At 37.8% G+C, this 13896-nt stretch overlaps 1 protein-coding gene across 3 annotated transcripts in view; it reads right to left on the reverse strand.

Annotated features, from left to right (window-relative positions):
- The window catches only part of sgms1b (sphingomyelin synthase 1b), a 50491-nt gene that overhangs the window by 4037 nt on the left and 32558 nt on the right, over positions 1 to 13896 (reverse strand). The window contains exons 1-5 of one of the 3 annotated variants that reach the window (XM_066692863.1): positions 11327 to 11534; positions 3719 to 4595; positions 3132 to 3249; positions 1813 to 1966; positions 287 to 453 (exon numbers count right to left, since the gene is read on the reverse strand). In XM_066692863.1, the coding sequence (XP_066548960.1) occupies positions 287 to 453; positions 1813 to 1966; positions 3132 to 3249; positions 3719 to 4326 (1047 nt within the window). In that variant the 5' untranslated portion in view covers positions 4327 to 4595; positions 11327 to 11534. Of the gene's footprint in view, positions 1 to 286; positions 454 to 1812; positions 1967 to 3131; positions 3250 to 3718; positions 4596 to 7354; positions 7795 to 11326; positions 11535 to 13896 lie in introns of those variants that run through there. The other 2 variants (XM_066692861.1, XM_066692862.1) reach the window with 2 other exon arrangements.

Here is a 13896-nt window from a genome sequence, read left to right on the forward strand (position 1 = left end):
GCAATATCAGGTTCCCCTTATTTTAAACCCAATATTTTACAGAAAATGAGTTCATGCAGTATTACTTCACAGCTTTCTCTTACACAACAAGAGCTATCCAACCACAGCTACTGGCACTTCTCCAACACACCACATACCAAGTCTCACCCTCCGATGCCATGGTGCAAAATCTCGCTGAGCACAATAGACTCTAACAAAGCAATCCCGCACAAACGTTTTCCAAATGAAAACCTAGGGTTGGAATGCTGAGGAAGGAGATGTGTCCTCTTCCTGAATAAGCACTTACTTGCTGGTTGGCCATGGTGTGGTACCACCAGAACAGGCGTGTAGTGATGAAGTAGGCCACGACCACGTCAACAGTGTAGTGGTCATGCGCAAGCAGAATGCAGAAGATACCAACAGCGCTGAGCGTCCAGCATATCCAGTGATACCACCAGAATCGTTTTGGAGAATCTGGGAGGAGAGGTGCACAACACAACGGCATTAAGAGACAGATGTCATTTCCTTTCAACACAAACATCACCTCTCTCCATTACGTGTTTGTGTGTGTGTGTGTGTGTGTGTGTGTGTGTGTGTGTGTGTGTGTGTGAATAGAACCATTTACAAATAACTTCTCTTTCATTAAGCAAACTGCATCACACAGGTAACTACTGTTGCACCGAGCAGCTCAGATTACAGGATAATGTTCTGTTGACCTTGTTTTGTAAAATGTTCCACTACACAAGTGTAATCTAAGATAATAAAGGTGAACTGACATTTCCACATATTTTGACAATACAGTCAGTCCATTAATAAGGAGATAGTCTGGTATGGAATAATTGGTCAACCTTTAAAATAATGGGCATACATTCTTAATGAATTTATGTATGACTACCACAGGAACAACACATGAATACCTTTTGCACCTTTTATTACAAGGATAGGGTCAAGGATAGTGTTAGAGACTAGGTTTGGGGCTTATAGATCTCATCAGAACTCAGAGGAAGTACATGAGGCATTCATATGTTATTTCTGTGGAATTAATTAATTTGTAATTAGTTCCAAATAATTGTATGCAGTGTATTCTGAAGGATTAATATTTACTTTAAAAAAGGTATAAACACACCAGATTTTGCAGACATATTTCAGGTTTCTTTAATAAAGATAGCAAACTTTACTCAAGACATTTCAGACAACTCAATTCTGCTACTAGCTACCTCAACATGCATTCTCAGTATCCTGTCACTCTCTGCATTTTCTTCATGTGCATACACAGTGGCTTAATGAGGATTAAGAAACTCTGGCACTGTTTTAAACTGCATCTGGAATATCTACAATAAGCATATAATTAAAAGGCAGATGAACTGAGTGACTGGAATGAAGAAACAATTGGTATTAATTGTTCCATTATGGTGTTAATGTGTGTAAGGTTTGTACTGTGTGGACAGCGTGTTAGAAATGATCAAAACAAAACACAAACAAAAAGAGGAGATGGTATAGGTTATGAAGTAATGGAGTGAAAAAGATTTATTTTAGAGCAGCTCAGGGAGAAAATTATATTTTACAAAATTAAGAGCCTCGAGGATAATTTCAAAAGGAGTCTATTAATACCATTCAGCCAAAATAAAAAGTAAACTCTCTCCCATTTAGTCATTTTTAAACACATCCACGGGAGATGATAACAACTATGTAGCAATGAAATAGAGCCCTCTGATTACTGCCGATTAAACACATAAGCGGAAGAGAAAATCAGAAACTGGATTTCATACTTCTGATGCCAGCAGGAAAATATAAACACTGGACACCAATATTACAGCTCTGAGCAATACTTACATTCCTTAATAAAGAGATATGTGAGTGTTAACATGACGGTGTGTCCACTGTACAGGTAGTCCCCACACATGGTGTGCGACCCCGTGATCGACAACCCTCCTCCTGCGATCATCTTCATTACCCTGCGCATCTGGGATTCCCAGTCTCCAAACAGCTTGGGGCGGGGGGAGAAATTAGGCAAAATTAGTAAAATAAAAGGACATGGGTAAGTTCACAAACCGTTATGAATAACTGGTGATGATCCGAGTGCTGTTTTGTAAAATCACTGTACAGATCCTATTCAATCTGAAGCTCTTATCTGGGGTTCAAGATGCTTCTGATACAAGTCTGATAAATAACACCAAGATGCACGTTTGTGGCCCAGTGGGGGTTTATCTTGTGTCATTGCAGCCTGTGAATGAAGAGATAAAGTAACATTCTGCAGCTTTTCAGACTTATCCAGACCAATTTGTTGCAGGAATGGTTGACAACAGCAGCACTGTTTCTATAAAATGACATTCAAATGAACTAAACTAACATATAAAGAAAATGTCACACGATTGAGTAATTCTTTCCTCCAGTATTGTTAACTAGGAAACCCTTTTGCTAACTATAGAGAAAGGACCAGTCTTTATTAATCGGTCACATGCAGTTGCTGATGGCCTTAGCTTCCTCAAGGACTTCCTTCCATACTGTAGCACTCTTTTCTAAGCATAGATTAAAATAAATAGAACTGTTATCTCTATCGTAGCACTAAACAACAGAGCATGTCATATGAAAATATCAAGGCACGTTCTCTTCATTTAAGGTACAATGTTATCTTCTACGTATCAGTTCAGATATTTAAGGTTTGCAACTCTGCATTAGCCCATATTAAACACATATTTGTTTGAGCATACTGTGAAACAACAGTGGTACTTATAGCTATTTTTAGTCTTCCCACATGATCTGCACACTCTGAAGGACTGCTTATCCCTCAAAGATCTTCTATAACAAGATTACCACAGATTCTAAATTTAAAAAAAATACGGAATGGAAGAAAACTGAGCTAAGTGTATTTTGTGAATTGAGAAATTGAGAAATTCTTGAACGATGGTATAAAGCAATGACTTCTAAGTATAATCATACACAGACCAGGACATGTGCCCTGCCACCCATTAATGTTGTATTTGTCAGTTACAACTAGGTGTCATTCACTAAATATACAAATCTGAAGACCCTTGTTGTTTCCAGGTTAGTATGGGACATCTGTGAAATGCACAAAAACAAAAAGCGACAACAAATGAATCAAAATAAAAATCCGATACTCAAACCTGTACAAACAGAAACTGAAGTCTTACCTTTGGAGAACACTTAAAGTGCATGCCAGGCACCGGGAGGGTAGTGATGTACATTGTGATACATCGGTACAGATAGAGTGTGCCAACAATGAAGAAGAACCTCCGGCCAATGATGGATCTACAAAGGAAAACGATTAAGCCATTTCATTATAGTGTTAAACCTTTGGTGCATAATTATACTTTCAACTATTAGTCTGTAATTCAATCACATTATCTCAAATTTAGTACATGTAATTTATAAACCTAATATGGTGTTGATGTTGCATCTCTGTTGCAATTAGATTTTTTGGTTTGATGTTTATATTTAATTTACAAGTTTGAATAAAAAATCCGTCATAAATGTAAACTGAGGGTTTCTGTGTTTTGATTTACATACATACACACACACACACACAGAAAACATTCCAATAAAGCATTCATTTTCTTTCATTTGTTTTTCAATTAAATATATTAGTATGCAGATTTTTATAAAAAATACTCTATACTGTCCGTGCGGTTTTGTACAAAGACACTTATAGCCATAATCATAGCAAACAAAGTATTTAAGAGGTATGAGAGGTTTTGTGTCTATTATATATCATACGTACTTGTACTTCAACAATATCCACTGAAAGAGCCACAGGCCCACCAAAACCATGCCATTAATCTCACAGATGGAGAATGCCCACTCGACTCGATCGAAAATGTCAAAAAACTTGTCAGGCAACGGAGGGTTCGCCTCCTTGGGAGGCACTCGCTCGTGAACCACAGAGATGATGATGGTGGTGAAGACGAAACAGGTAAGTGCATAGATGAAGGCAACTGCTGTCTTGCCCCACTCTAGGGGGAAGGGTGAACGTTCAGGCTCTGGGATTGGGATCTGGACCATCTCCTTGCGGAAGCCGTTGGGCACGCCATTTCTCTTGGTTTTGCTGCCTGCATCTCCACTGCCGGCCATGATCAGGTGGCCATTGGCATGCCCGTTCTTGTGCACCTCGATGTGGTGCTCGATCTTCAGAGTCTCAATCTTTTCCAGGAGTTGCCGGCCATTGTCAGACGTTACCAGGGACAGCGGGGGCTGCTTGAAATCTTCCTTGGTGAGCTGCAGCAGGGCCTGGCCATTGAGATGCTGAAAGTACTCCGAGTATTCTTGCATGCCTTCCTCCGTCAGCCAGTTGGACACCTCTTGTGCAGACCAGATAGCCACTTTCTTCATTTCAGTCTCAAAGCAGGGTTGAGGAGGGGGGAAAGGGAGCTGAAGGGTGTGAGTGTGCAGATTGCTCGGTCTAAGGAACACAGAGTCCACCCCAGGCCATGCTTGTCCTGTTTCAAGGACATTGGGTTCAGAAAGCTGGAGGATCCAGTTTGTCACATTCAATTGGGAAAAGAAAGCAAGACTTTAAAACATTTAGGAGAAATCCACAAGTCTGGAGCTGGTGCTGCTTTGCTGCATCTACTTCATTTTGTTCCAGTAATGCTCCTGCCCTGGTAAAATAAAATAGATCTATATTAAAAACAGCAAAAGAGCAATTTTAGGGCAACAGATTCAAAGAGTTATAGCCTAGATATACAATCAGCAAACAAGGTCAGGTGGCTATTACAGGAATGGAAACATTTATTTGTAATGTAATTCTGCAACTTAAATTTGAAATGCATTGCCGAAAACCAGGATAATATTCAGAAACTTTATTGTGAACTGTGAAAAACTGTAAAACAAGATATTCTATTCACTGCAGTTACATTATTGTCTAGCAGAAAACAAATGTCCAGAGTGTTACCTGGGCTTAAAAATTAATACTAATTATGGCATGAGCTCAGGAAAAATTTATTGGATGGATGATGGCCCATTTTGGCAAAATCTATTTCAATCACCAGCATCCGCTTCCTAAGTGTCTGTGTTCATCGCTCACATCAGAGGGAGCAAAACTGTAAACAACATCAACATCCTGTAATGCTAAGCCAAATGGATGAGAGGCTGTCCTGTCCTCTTGTGCTGGATGGTGTGGTTGTAGGATGTTGCAAATGGAATAATGCTGGGGAAAGATAAACTAATAACAGGGAGATTTCCTTTCCAGTTGCTGTACAGGACGTCACTGCACTTCTGCACATCGCTGCAGTACCCAAGAATTAGCCAGACTACATTTTAAAATATTACAGTATTAAACACTGCTGAATGTGTATCCTACAAACCTTTCCTATGTATTCAGTGCCAAGGTAGCTTTAAATGTTCTGAAGAATTGCTGAACACACACGTATATACTACATCCATTACATTAAACATACTGAATAAACATAAATTATCACTTTAGAAATGGAGGGGGATTTTGATTTGAGCCCCAATTGTTTTCTGCATTAAACAATGGATCAAACGGTCTGGATCATATACTGTTTATTTACTGCATATTTAACAAAGAGGCCTAACTGTACGGGTGTTCTCATGAAGACAACACCTTTTCCTTGCCTTCGTTTCAGGTCTATTTACTTTGTTTTGTATGCAGTAGAAAGATAAACAGAGCCTCGACAGTCTGTACACTGAACAGCTCCAGAAACAGCTCTGGAAGAGGAAACCAAAAATAATCAATAACAAGAATTAGAGGCATAAAAATAATGGTTTGAAATCGGTCCCATAAAAAATATACAATACATTTAATTTCATACTTTTAGTGTAGTTGATAATATATTGACTAGCTTGGACATGTTTTATTTATAGTCTTTTTTGTTTGTTGCGATGCATTTCTTACTTTGATTTCTTTATTAAAGTATATTTAGCCAAGCCCAGGTAAACTATTTCAATATTTTACAACATACCAGGGAAATGTGCGATACATTTGTCATATGGTATGCATTATCATTACAGCCTCCCCACACACAAACACACACATGAATGGAGAGTAGGACTATACACACACACACACACACACACACACACACACAATTGAACATGCCTTCGATTCTGGTGCACCCCTTAGTCCAGAGAACGTGGAGAAGCCAAGTGAGGCTAAAACATTCGGACTACTCCAGAAAAACAGATTCACCACTTCTGAAATGAATTTTGAACATCTAGCCGAGATGGAAAACATGACTTCACTCACACCAGTCATCTGGGTTGCACCTTAACTGTTGTATTCATTTGCAATAATATAAATGACTAAGAACCCAAAATCAATAGGAATGTGCATATGAAAACTGCATTTTTAAGTCATTCTTGTACAAAACAAAAGTACTGGAAGTGTTCACAGGACCTATTGTCTATTGGTTGTGAGCAAAGCATAAAATGCACATGTTAAGAACAATTACATTAAAAATACAATTAACCTTTCACCTCTAAAAATGCAATTATATAAATCAGCTGCCAAACAGGTTACCATTTGCACTCGGTTTCTACTTACTTAAGATTACTACAGGATAGGAGAGGAGAGAAGGCTATGGGGACGGTTTCCAGTTATTTACATCAAAGGAAGAAAAATAAAAACACACGTGTTGAAGGAGGCTGCGTGACTGCTCTGACCCGCATGAGATTAATGGCATGAGTGGCATCTCAGATCAGTAGATTGCCTTGACATTGTGCCCTGACGTCACGACACCTTGTATAATGCACCGGATAATAACGGCCGGATTATAGAGGCTGAAATGATCGAAAAGGCATTGAATGCAAATGATGAATTTGCGGTGCGAGAGGCAATCGTGCGGTTTGGGGACGGCAGGCTTCAGCAAGGCAGCTCCTCTCAAACGGGACAACGTGGTGGGGACTGATAGGGCGCAGCATGACAGCACAGTACAACACTGCTGCCTGTCACATTGTAACTGTAGGCTCGATGGCTCTCTCCTTCAAGGGGAAAATCTATATACATTTAAAAGTATTGTGGGTGTTTTAACAATAAACACGTTTTCCTCTCCGCGAAGGGCACACGACATCCGTGTAAGCAGTGTAAACAAATGCAAAATATATTCAACAAAGTAAGAAATACTAAAAGCGGCCATGTGTGAAAAATACAAGTTCACCTGAAACACGCATGTTTTGTGTGTTGATGCAGGAATCACACCCTTTACAAGAACTGTTCATATGGAAACACGATGTACCTTTTAACTAGTGTATCATTATAAAGTACAGGTCAAACATTGACCGGCTAGTTGTAACGCTTAAGTGTCACTGTATAGCTTTCGTTATTAAGTTTTCTACATTACACATGCTGAAGTTCAAACGTAAATGAAGGAAATACGAAAACATATAAACATATGCTTACCGTCTTTGAGATACTGAAAACAGAAAGTAACACAGCAGTCACATATCCACACCCATAAACCAGCTCTTAACTTTGAATCGCACATGTCCTCAAGTTATAGTGACGATTTCTTGGAAGAAAACCCCGCGTTCTAGGTTTGGTTCCTGCGCCTCATTCGCATTCGGCGTTCTAGAACCGGAGCGACAATTCGGTACCGAAAACGCACCACTTCATTTCACAGCCCCTCTGCTCCGACATGAGTGCTGGGTGTGCCAAGTGAGTGCTCACAGGGTGTGGCGAGTCTCTAGAATCCGGTCTTCACAACATCACAGTTTGAGCAATCTGGTTTATATTATTATTACACCCCAACAGAATCCAGGGGGAAGTAGGGTTAGCACATGTGAATCACTGAGTCACTTTCATGCGTCCAGGCTGTGCTCTCAAGGAACCAACATACCCATTTTTTGTGGGTATTTAATGTGGTCTAGTTTCTGATCTGTACCAGAAAAGTCATGCATGTATATAATTCAATATGCCTACTGGGAAACTTAAGTAACAATGTGCTTCACTGGTTAAATATTTGTGCAGTTGTATAGATGCTGTATATATAATCTGTTCACCCATTCAATGATGACGCACACACATACACACAGCCTTTAAATATAATCTTACCAAATGTTATGTTTAATTTGCTCTTGCCCTTTGTACTATGTGATAGAGAGGAAAATTACATAGTGTAACAGAAAAGGTTCCAACTAACTGAGACGAAGTGGGGGAACTAATTTAAATATAATTAGAATTAAGATAGTTTTCTGTAGCAAAATGGTCTTATTTCATAGTTTGTAGTGATCAATATTTATTCAAGGCCAGTTACATGAAAGTAGTCTGGAATTTTAAAGGAAGAGGTTTGACAAATTACTATATCATGAAAAAAAAGCATGTTCTGTTATATTTACAAAAATGAGCCAGCTACAGGTTTTACCAAGGAAAATTCAACGGGCCTAGAATAGTGTGTGTTTTGGTCTATAACCTCTGAAGAAACTTAGAGACTTTCTTTAGAAACAAAACCAATTTATACAGTTGACAAACAAACTGATATACCATAACAATACACATAAATGGGACATACACCACACACACGCCATGCAGAATGAGAACAATCACACCAAGGACATCGTATTATGTGCATCAGTGTTTAGCTACAATTTAACCTTGTTGCAAAACGGTCTCAAAGACAAGATGCCTAAAGGCAATTTGCAAATCTGCACAGTGAAGAAGAAAGCATAAATGTAAATAAGATTTGTAGAATATTTCTCTACTGTTATGGAAAAGCATTGTTATGCAGCACATGACACACTAGGCACAATTTTAAAACTAATGAACTGGACCAATTTCAGCAAAATGTTTAAAATTGCAGGTCTATATTGGCATATCTTATGCATTTCACACTGTAGGAACATCAGACTATTTTTACAGGTGTATGTAAGTAGGTATACACTAATATTGACATTTCAAAGTGACTTTAATGAGTTACCATTCTGCTCTTTTCCCATAAATATATCTGAAGGAAGTGCAGTCATATACATGAAAAGGCAGAGGTCAGTTGAGTATGTTATATAAACTGTGCATCAAAGGAAGACATCTATTCAGCAATCTCTGAAATATCTTTGTGGGGAAGTCTGTAATTTTAAATGATCCCTACATGAAACTATGAGAACCTGCATTCATCTTCTCTGTGATTTGGTACAATTGAAAGGGTAACATTAAACTACAAACACCAAAGAGTTGTAAAAGAGAGCACATATGGAACACATTATTTTTCCTGCATTTACTCTCCCTCCTTCTTAACGCAATCACCTTCACACAAAGTGCTCAGCTGGGTGGAAGGGCTCGGTGTGCACCCAGCCACTGGATCAAAGCTAAAACACACACAGATGTGAGAATCACACATCACACAAATTGAGATTGTTTAATGTTTAGTGTTCCCAATTAAAAAGTTAATGTATATGGATTACTACACAGAACACAAAGCATAAGACAATCATCTATTGGATGACGAATTGGATGCTAAACGTCAAGGATATGATTTTGTTATATCACGATACCCTCAAACCTGTCCTGTTCTAGAACTCAGTAATTGTAGAACAGCTAATGAAGCATCCATTACTGTGCTGAAGAACCCCAAGAGAACTACAGAGTGCTAATTAGTCACACATTGGTGCCATTAAGATTCTATTAAAAGCACTATAACTTCAGCATTATGCATGCAGGGCAATCCCAGTCCGCACACATTAGCTAAGTTTCAGACAGTGTCCATCAAAGCTATGCATCTTCATAAACACAGCTCTTGAATCTTGTTCCTTCTCTAAATGAGGACTGGCCAGTCTCCATCTGCATTGATGTGTTTTAAAGGTAGACACAACATTTGACCACAAGTCGATCTACTTACATTTCTCTCTCTCACACACACACACACTTTTCCAAATTGAACATTAGCAAGTGTTTTTTTTTGTAAATGTGATATGCATAAAACCCCTTACATAGATCCTTACATAAGAGGAAATATATATATATATATATATATATATATATATATATATATATATATATATATATATACATACACACACTATTTCTTTAATTAAATGTTTCCAGGGCATAATGAAAATATACGAATCTGTTTCTACAACTGGTATTAGGGGTTTAATTATACAGCTACAGACTCAAGACAATTGCAGAAAATTAGATTAAAAAGCAGATCAGAGAAATGCAACTGAATTAAATTCAAGAACAGTCCCTCCAGCCAGTGTAAACTCACAGCCCCTCTCTTATTCTCTGAAGTACAAAACTAAAAAAATGTCTTCAAACAAACCACTGCTCGAGCTCAAGCTATTCGAGAATATTACATGGGACCATTTTAATTTCACTTCATGCAACGGATGACTTTTCACTTTGTCGCAAGGGAGAACAACGATATGGAGATCGGGTTTGGGTGGGTGGAAGCCAACATACCAGATAAGTGCATTGAAAGAAATAATTCCAATGTATGTTGTTTAAAAATTGATTACACATTTAAAAGAATAATTTAAATAATTTATCTTCAAGTTACTTATTGGTTACGCAATTTAGAAACTAAAATATTTGTTTTTATTTGTTTCAGATAAGGCAAGTATAATAACCACCAGATACAGAATGATGATTGCACAAAATCATCACAGTGAGGTTTAACCTCAAATTAAGTTTCAGAAGTTTAATCCACAGCTTCCTGTACCATGGTCTGCACCTTGACGACAGGATTCATATTTAAGAGTGTATTAACAGAATCTTTAACACTACAAATGCTACAACAGCTGCAGGGCTGAATGGTAAATATGAATGTGACAGAAAACAAACATGCAGTTATGATTACCAAGGAACTCCAGGAAATCAGTTGGACAGAGTAAATACAGTCATAAGTCAGCTTATATCAAACAGGTAAAGTTCACCAGTTAGCCAAGGCTGTTGAAACCATTAAACAATGCAAGAAGCCATAACTCACCAGAACTATAAACAACTTTCTGGATATTTCCCCGACCAGAAATCTCAACAGCCAAGTACAACAGATGCCGGAGAGAAAAATACGATACTGTACATACCAGGGTTTGTATGGCTTTACATTAGTCTTTGAGAATATTTAAAGGTCTAAAAGAAAACTGAAACTAAACATATTGATTTTAAAAAACAAGAAACTGTTCCCAAAGCATTGATCATTGTTTCTTTATTTCTTTCTTTTATTTTTTGTTTATTAAATCTTCAGATATAGTATGCCTAAATAATTTAAAAAGCAATGTTTTCTCTCCCCCTGAAAGTAAGAATCTACATTTTCCATATCTTTGTAAACAAAACAAACACCACATATAAAACCATATATTTAGAACCAGAAACTACAACACTCCTTAGAAACATTAAGTACCATTTAATGAAAATAAAAAATATGAATGTTAAATGTTTTACCTGACGTCTGTAAATTAATCCACAGCATCTGTTGACTGTCTACCTACAAAGTCCAGTATTGTTTCCCTTTAATGTTGTTTCCCAAATTTGCTTGCGTGTTAAGACTCGATGCAGTATACATCAAGGTTTAGCACTGTGCCCTGACTGTTGTGAGATTGAGAAAGATTAACAGACTTTGAGAGTCAGCTACCTGCTAAGGACCTTCAACCTTGATTGCAGCAAATGCAACAACTGGTTTGATAAACACGTGGAGGTGAATAAGGAATAGGGAAGACAGAATAAGGAAGTGGGATCTGCCAGATCTACCCAAACCACAAATGTGTACATGTGTGTATCAGAGCTTCTCAAATTATGTCAAGATTGTTTTAAGCAATTTATTACAATTTATGGTTCACATATTAACAGAGACTTGTGATATAAATGGAGACATCCGTAGAGTGAAACTAAATAAACCTTTACTTCTTTCTTTTCTAACTGAAAACTAAAACCAGATTGGCCTCCTGTACAGAAACGTTGATATCCCTGAAAAGAAGAGTAAGATTTAATTTGATTACTTCACTTCCTGAATGCTTCTTCCAATTCATATGACTTCTTACTGATGCCTGAACTTGATTACAAGAGTACATCATTGTTAACAGTATAGTGAAACAATTGAACCCTTTTACCCTAATGCTCAATTGAGCCGTTAGGATGAATACAGACCAATCATTCTTCTAAAAATGATAACTGAAATCGATCTCACAGTGCATATAATTCACTTGATAAGAATACCGTGCACCAATAACGTGAGATTACTATTACACAAATTTGCTCAAACTGAAAAGGCTAAAAGTAAACACTCGCAGGGACCATGAAGGGTTAGGTTACACTGTATGCTTAAGACTTGCATGCTGTGACAGATCACGGAGCTCACTAGAGAGAAACTCACAGAGCCAGAGAAGAGAAAATAAGTTTGTAGAAGTGTTGCACTTTAACCCAGTTTCAAATGGATGAGATCTTCATAATGAGGGCTTTGAATCAACAGATCTTGCCTGCTCTGGAACACAGAAATCTCAGAAGTGCCTCAGGTAGATGGATGGGTAAATGTTTAAAACATGAGTTCCAACAAAAGCTTGATACCTGAAGAAACCTGTGGGACCTGTTACTTACCACTGCAAAATAAATCAATAATTTAGATTAATTCAGAGTTGCATATGTAATAAATAATCAAGCATGTATGAGGGACAGACCACCTATAAATAGATTTTATTAGTTGCCACCAAATCACTTATGAATATTACAGTATTGGTTCAGTTCACAAAGCTATTTCATCAACTTTGTCACTGTGTTTTTCTTCTGAGAGGGGTTTGGAAAAGTAAGCTTGGCTCTTCTTACTAACACTGTAACAAGGGTGAGTCGGTTCATTCTTTAACTTAAAATGTGCTGTTAACAAAAAAAGGAAGCTACAAATAAATAAATAAATAGCCTACATAAATTAAACCAAGCAATCAGTAGCATGATTAATACATTTGTTGTGCAAATACAGTTTATAATCGCAAGACAACCGTTTACAGTACAGCCACCATATGCAATTAAGAGAAATTCCAATGTGATAACCTACTTTATAATATTACCTTGAGCTCTTCTCATATGAATCTCTTACTAGTAATGGGTGGAAGGCATCATGATCACAGAAGTGTATGTAGGCATTGTGAGGTTTTTGTTTGTATCTCTTCTTGGGAGGCCTCCACTTGTTTGATGAGGAGTGATACTGTTGAGCTGCTCTGGGTTTATCGGCCCTGTTTGAGGACTTTTCCAGTTGGCTTAATATGGGCCATTCAGTGAGAAGCAGACAGTTTTAAGGCAGCACTAATTCTACACAAAGCCTGCTCACTAGCAAGGGTTATTCCTTTGTTTATTTGTAGCTATTCTATACTGCCCACTGTATTTATAAGAGTTTTTCTTTATTAAAAAAGAGGACAATCAGGTCCTATCAGAAAGCAATGAGTTTCACAGCGACAGTGTTGATTTCATATTGCAGGGCAGTGACTCTAAATCCCAGAGGCTCCTTGTGGCTCAGGTTGCTGGAGATGAAAGAACAGTGCGGAGCGTGGGAAAGGAAAGTCCATGCCAAACCTCGCTGTGTCCTCAGCCCGGCAGGTTGCTGCTTAATTAGCCAGCCCCATTTCTTCATCATTTTTGTGGCAGTGTTTAACCCTCTAATTCAGTTTTCACTCTGAACTCCTCTTAAAACATCACAAACTCATTAAAAATAAATACAACTAAAATCACTGCATAACCTTCTGTTGTCTTCCATTATTCATTTTGGTATTATTTCATTGTGTATTACTATCACAGCAAATCTAAACAACAGCTGCCCCAATTGATAAGTACAGTTTGACCTGGATAAAATAAAACATCTGACCCACCCATAAATCACAAATTCCAAACCTAATTTTCTGTGCAGATTTTCATTTCATAGCCTATAAGCTTCTGGCATGGAGAAGTGCCACCAAGTATTAGGTTTTAAATTGAACGTTAGTTGGGTGGGTCATTGTTTAGATCTAACCTGAGCTATTCTCACAAGCTGC

This window comes from Amia ocellicauda, chromosome 20, assembly GCF_036373705.1.
Source record: "Amia ocellicauda isolate fAmiCal2 chromosome 20, fAmiCal2.hap1, whole genome shotgun sequence".
NCBI classification, from domain to species: Eukaryota; Metazoa; Chordata; class Actinopteri; order Amiiformes; family Amiidae; genus Amia; species Amia ocellicauda.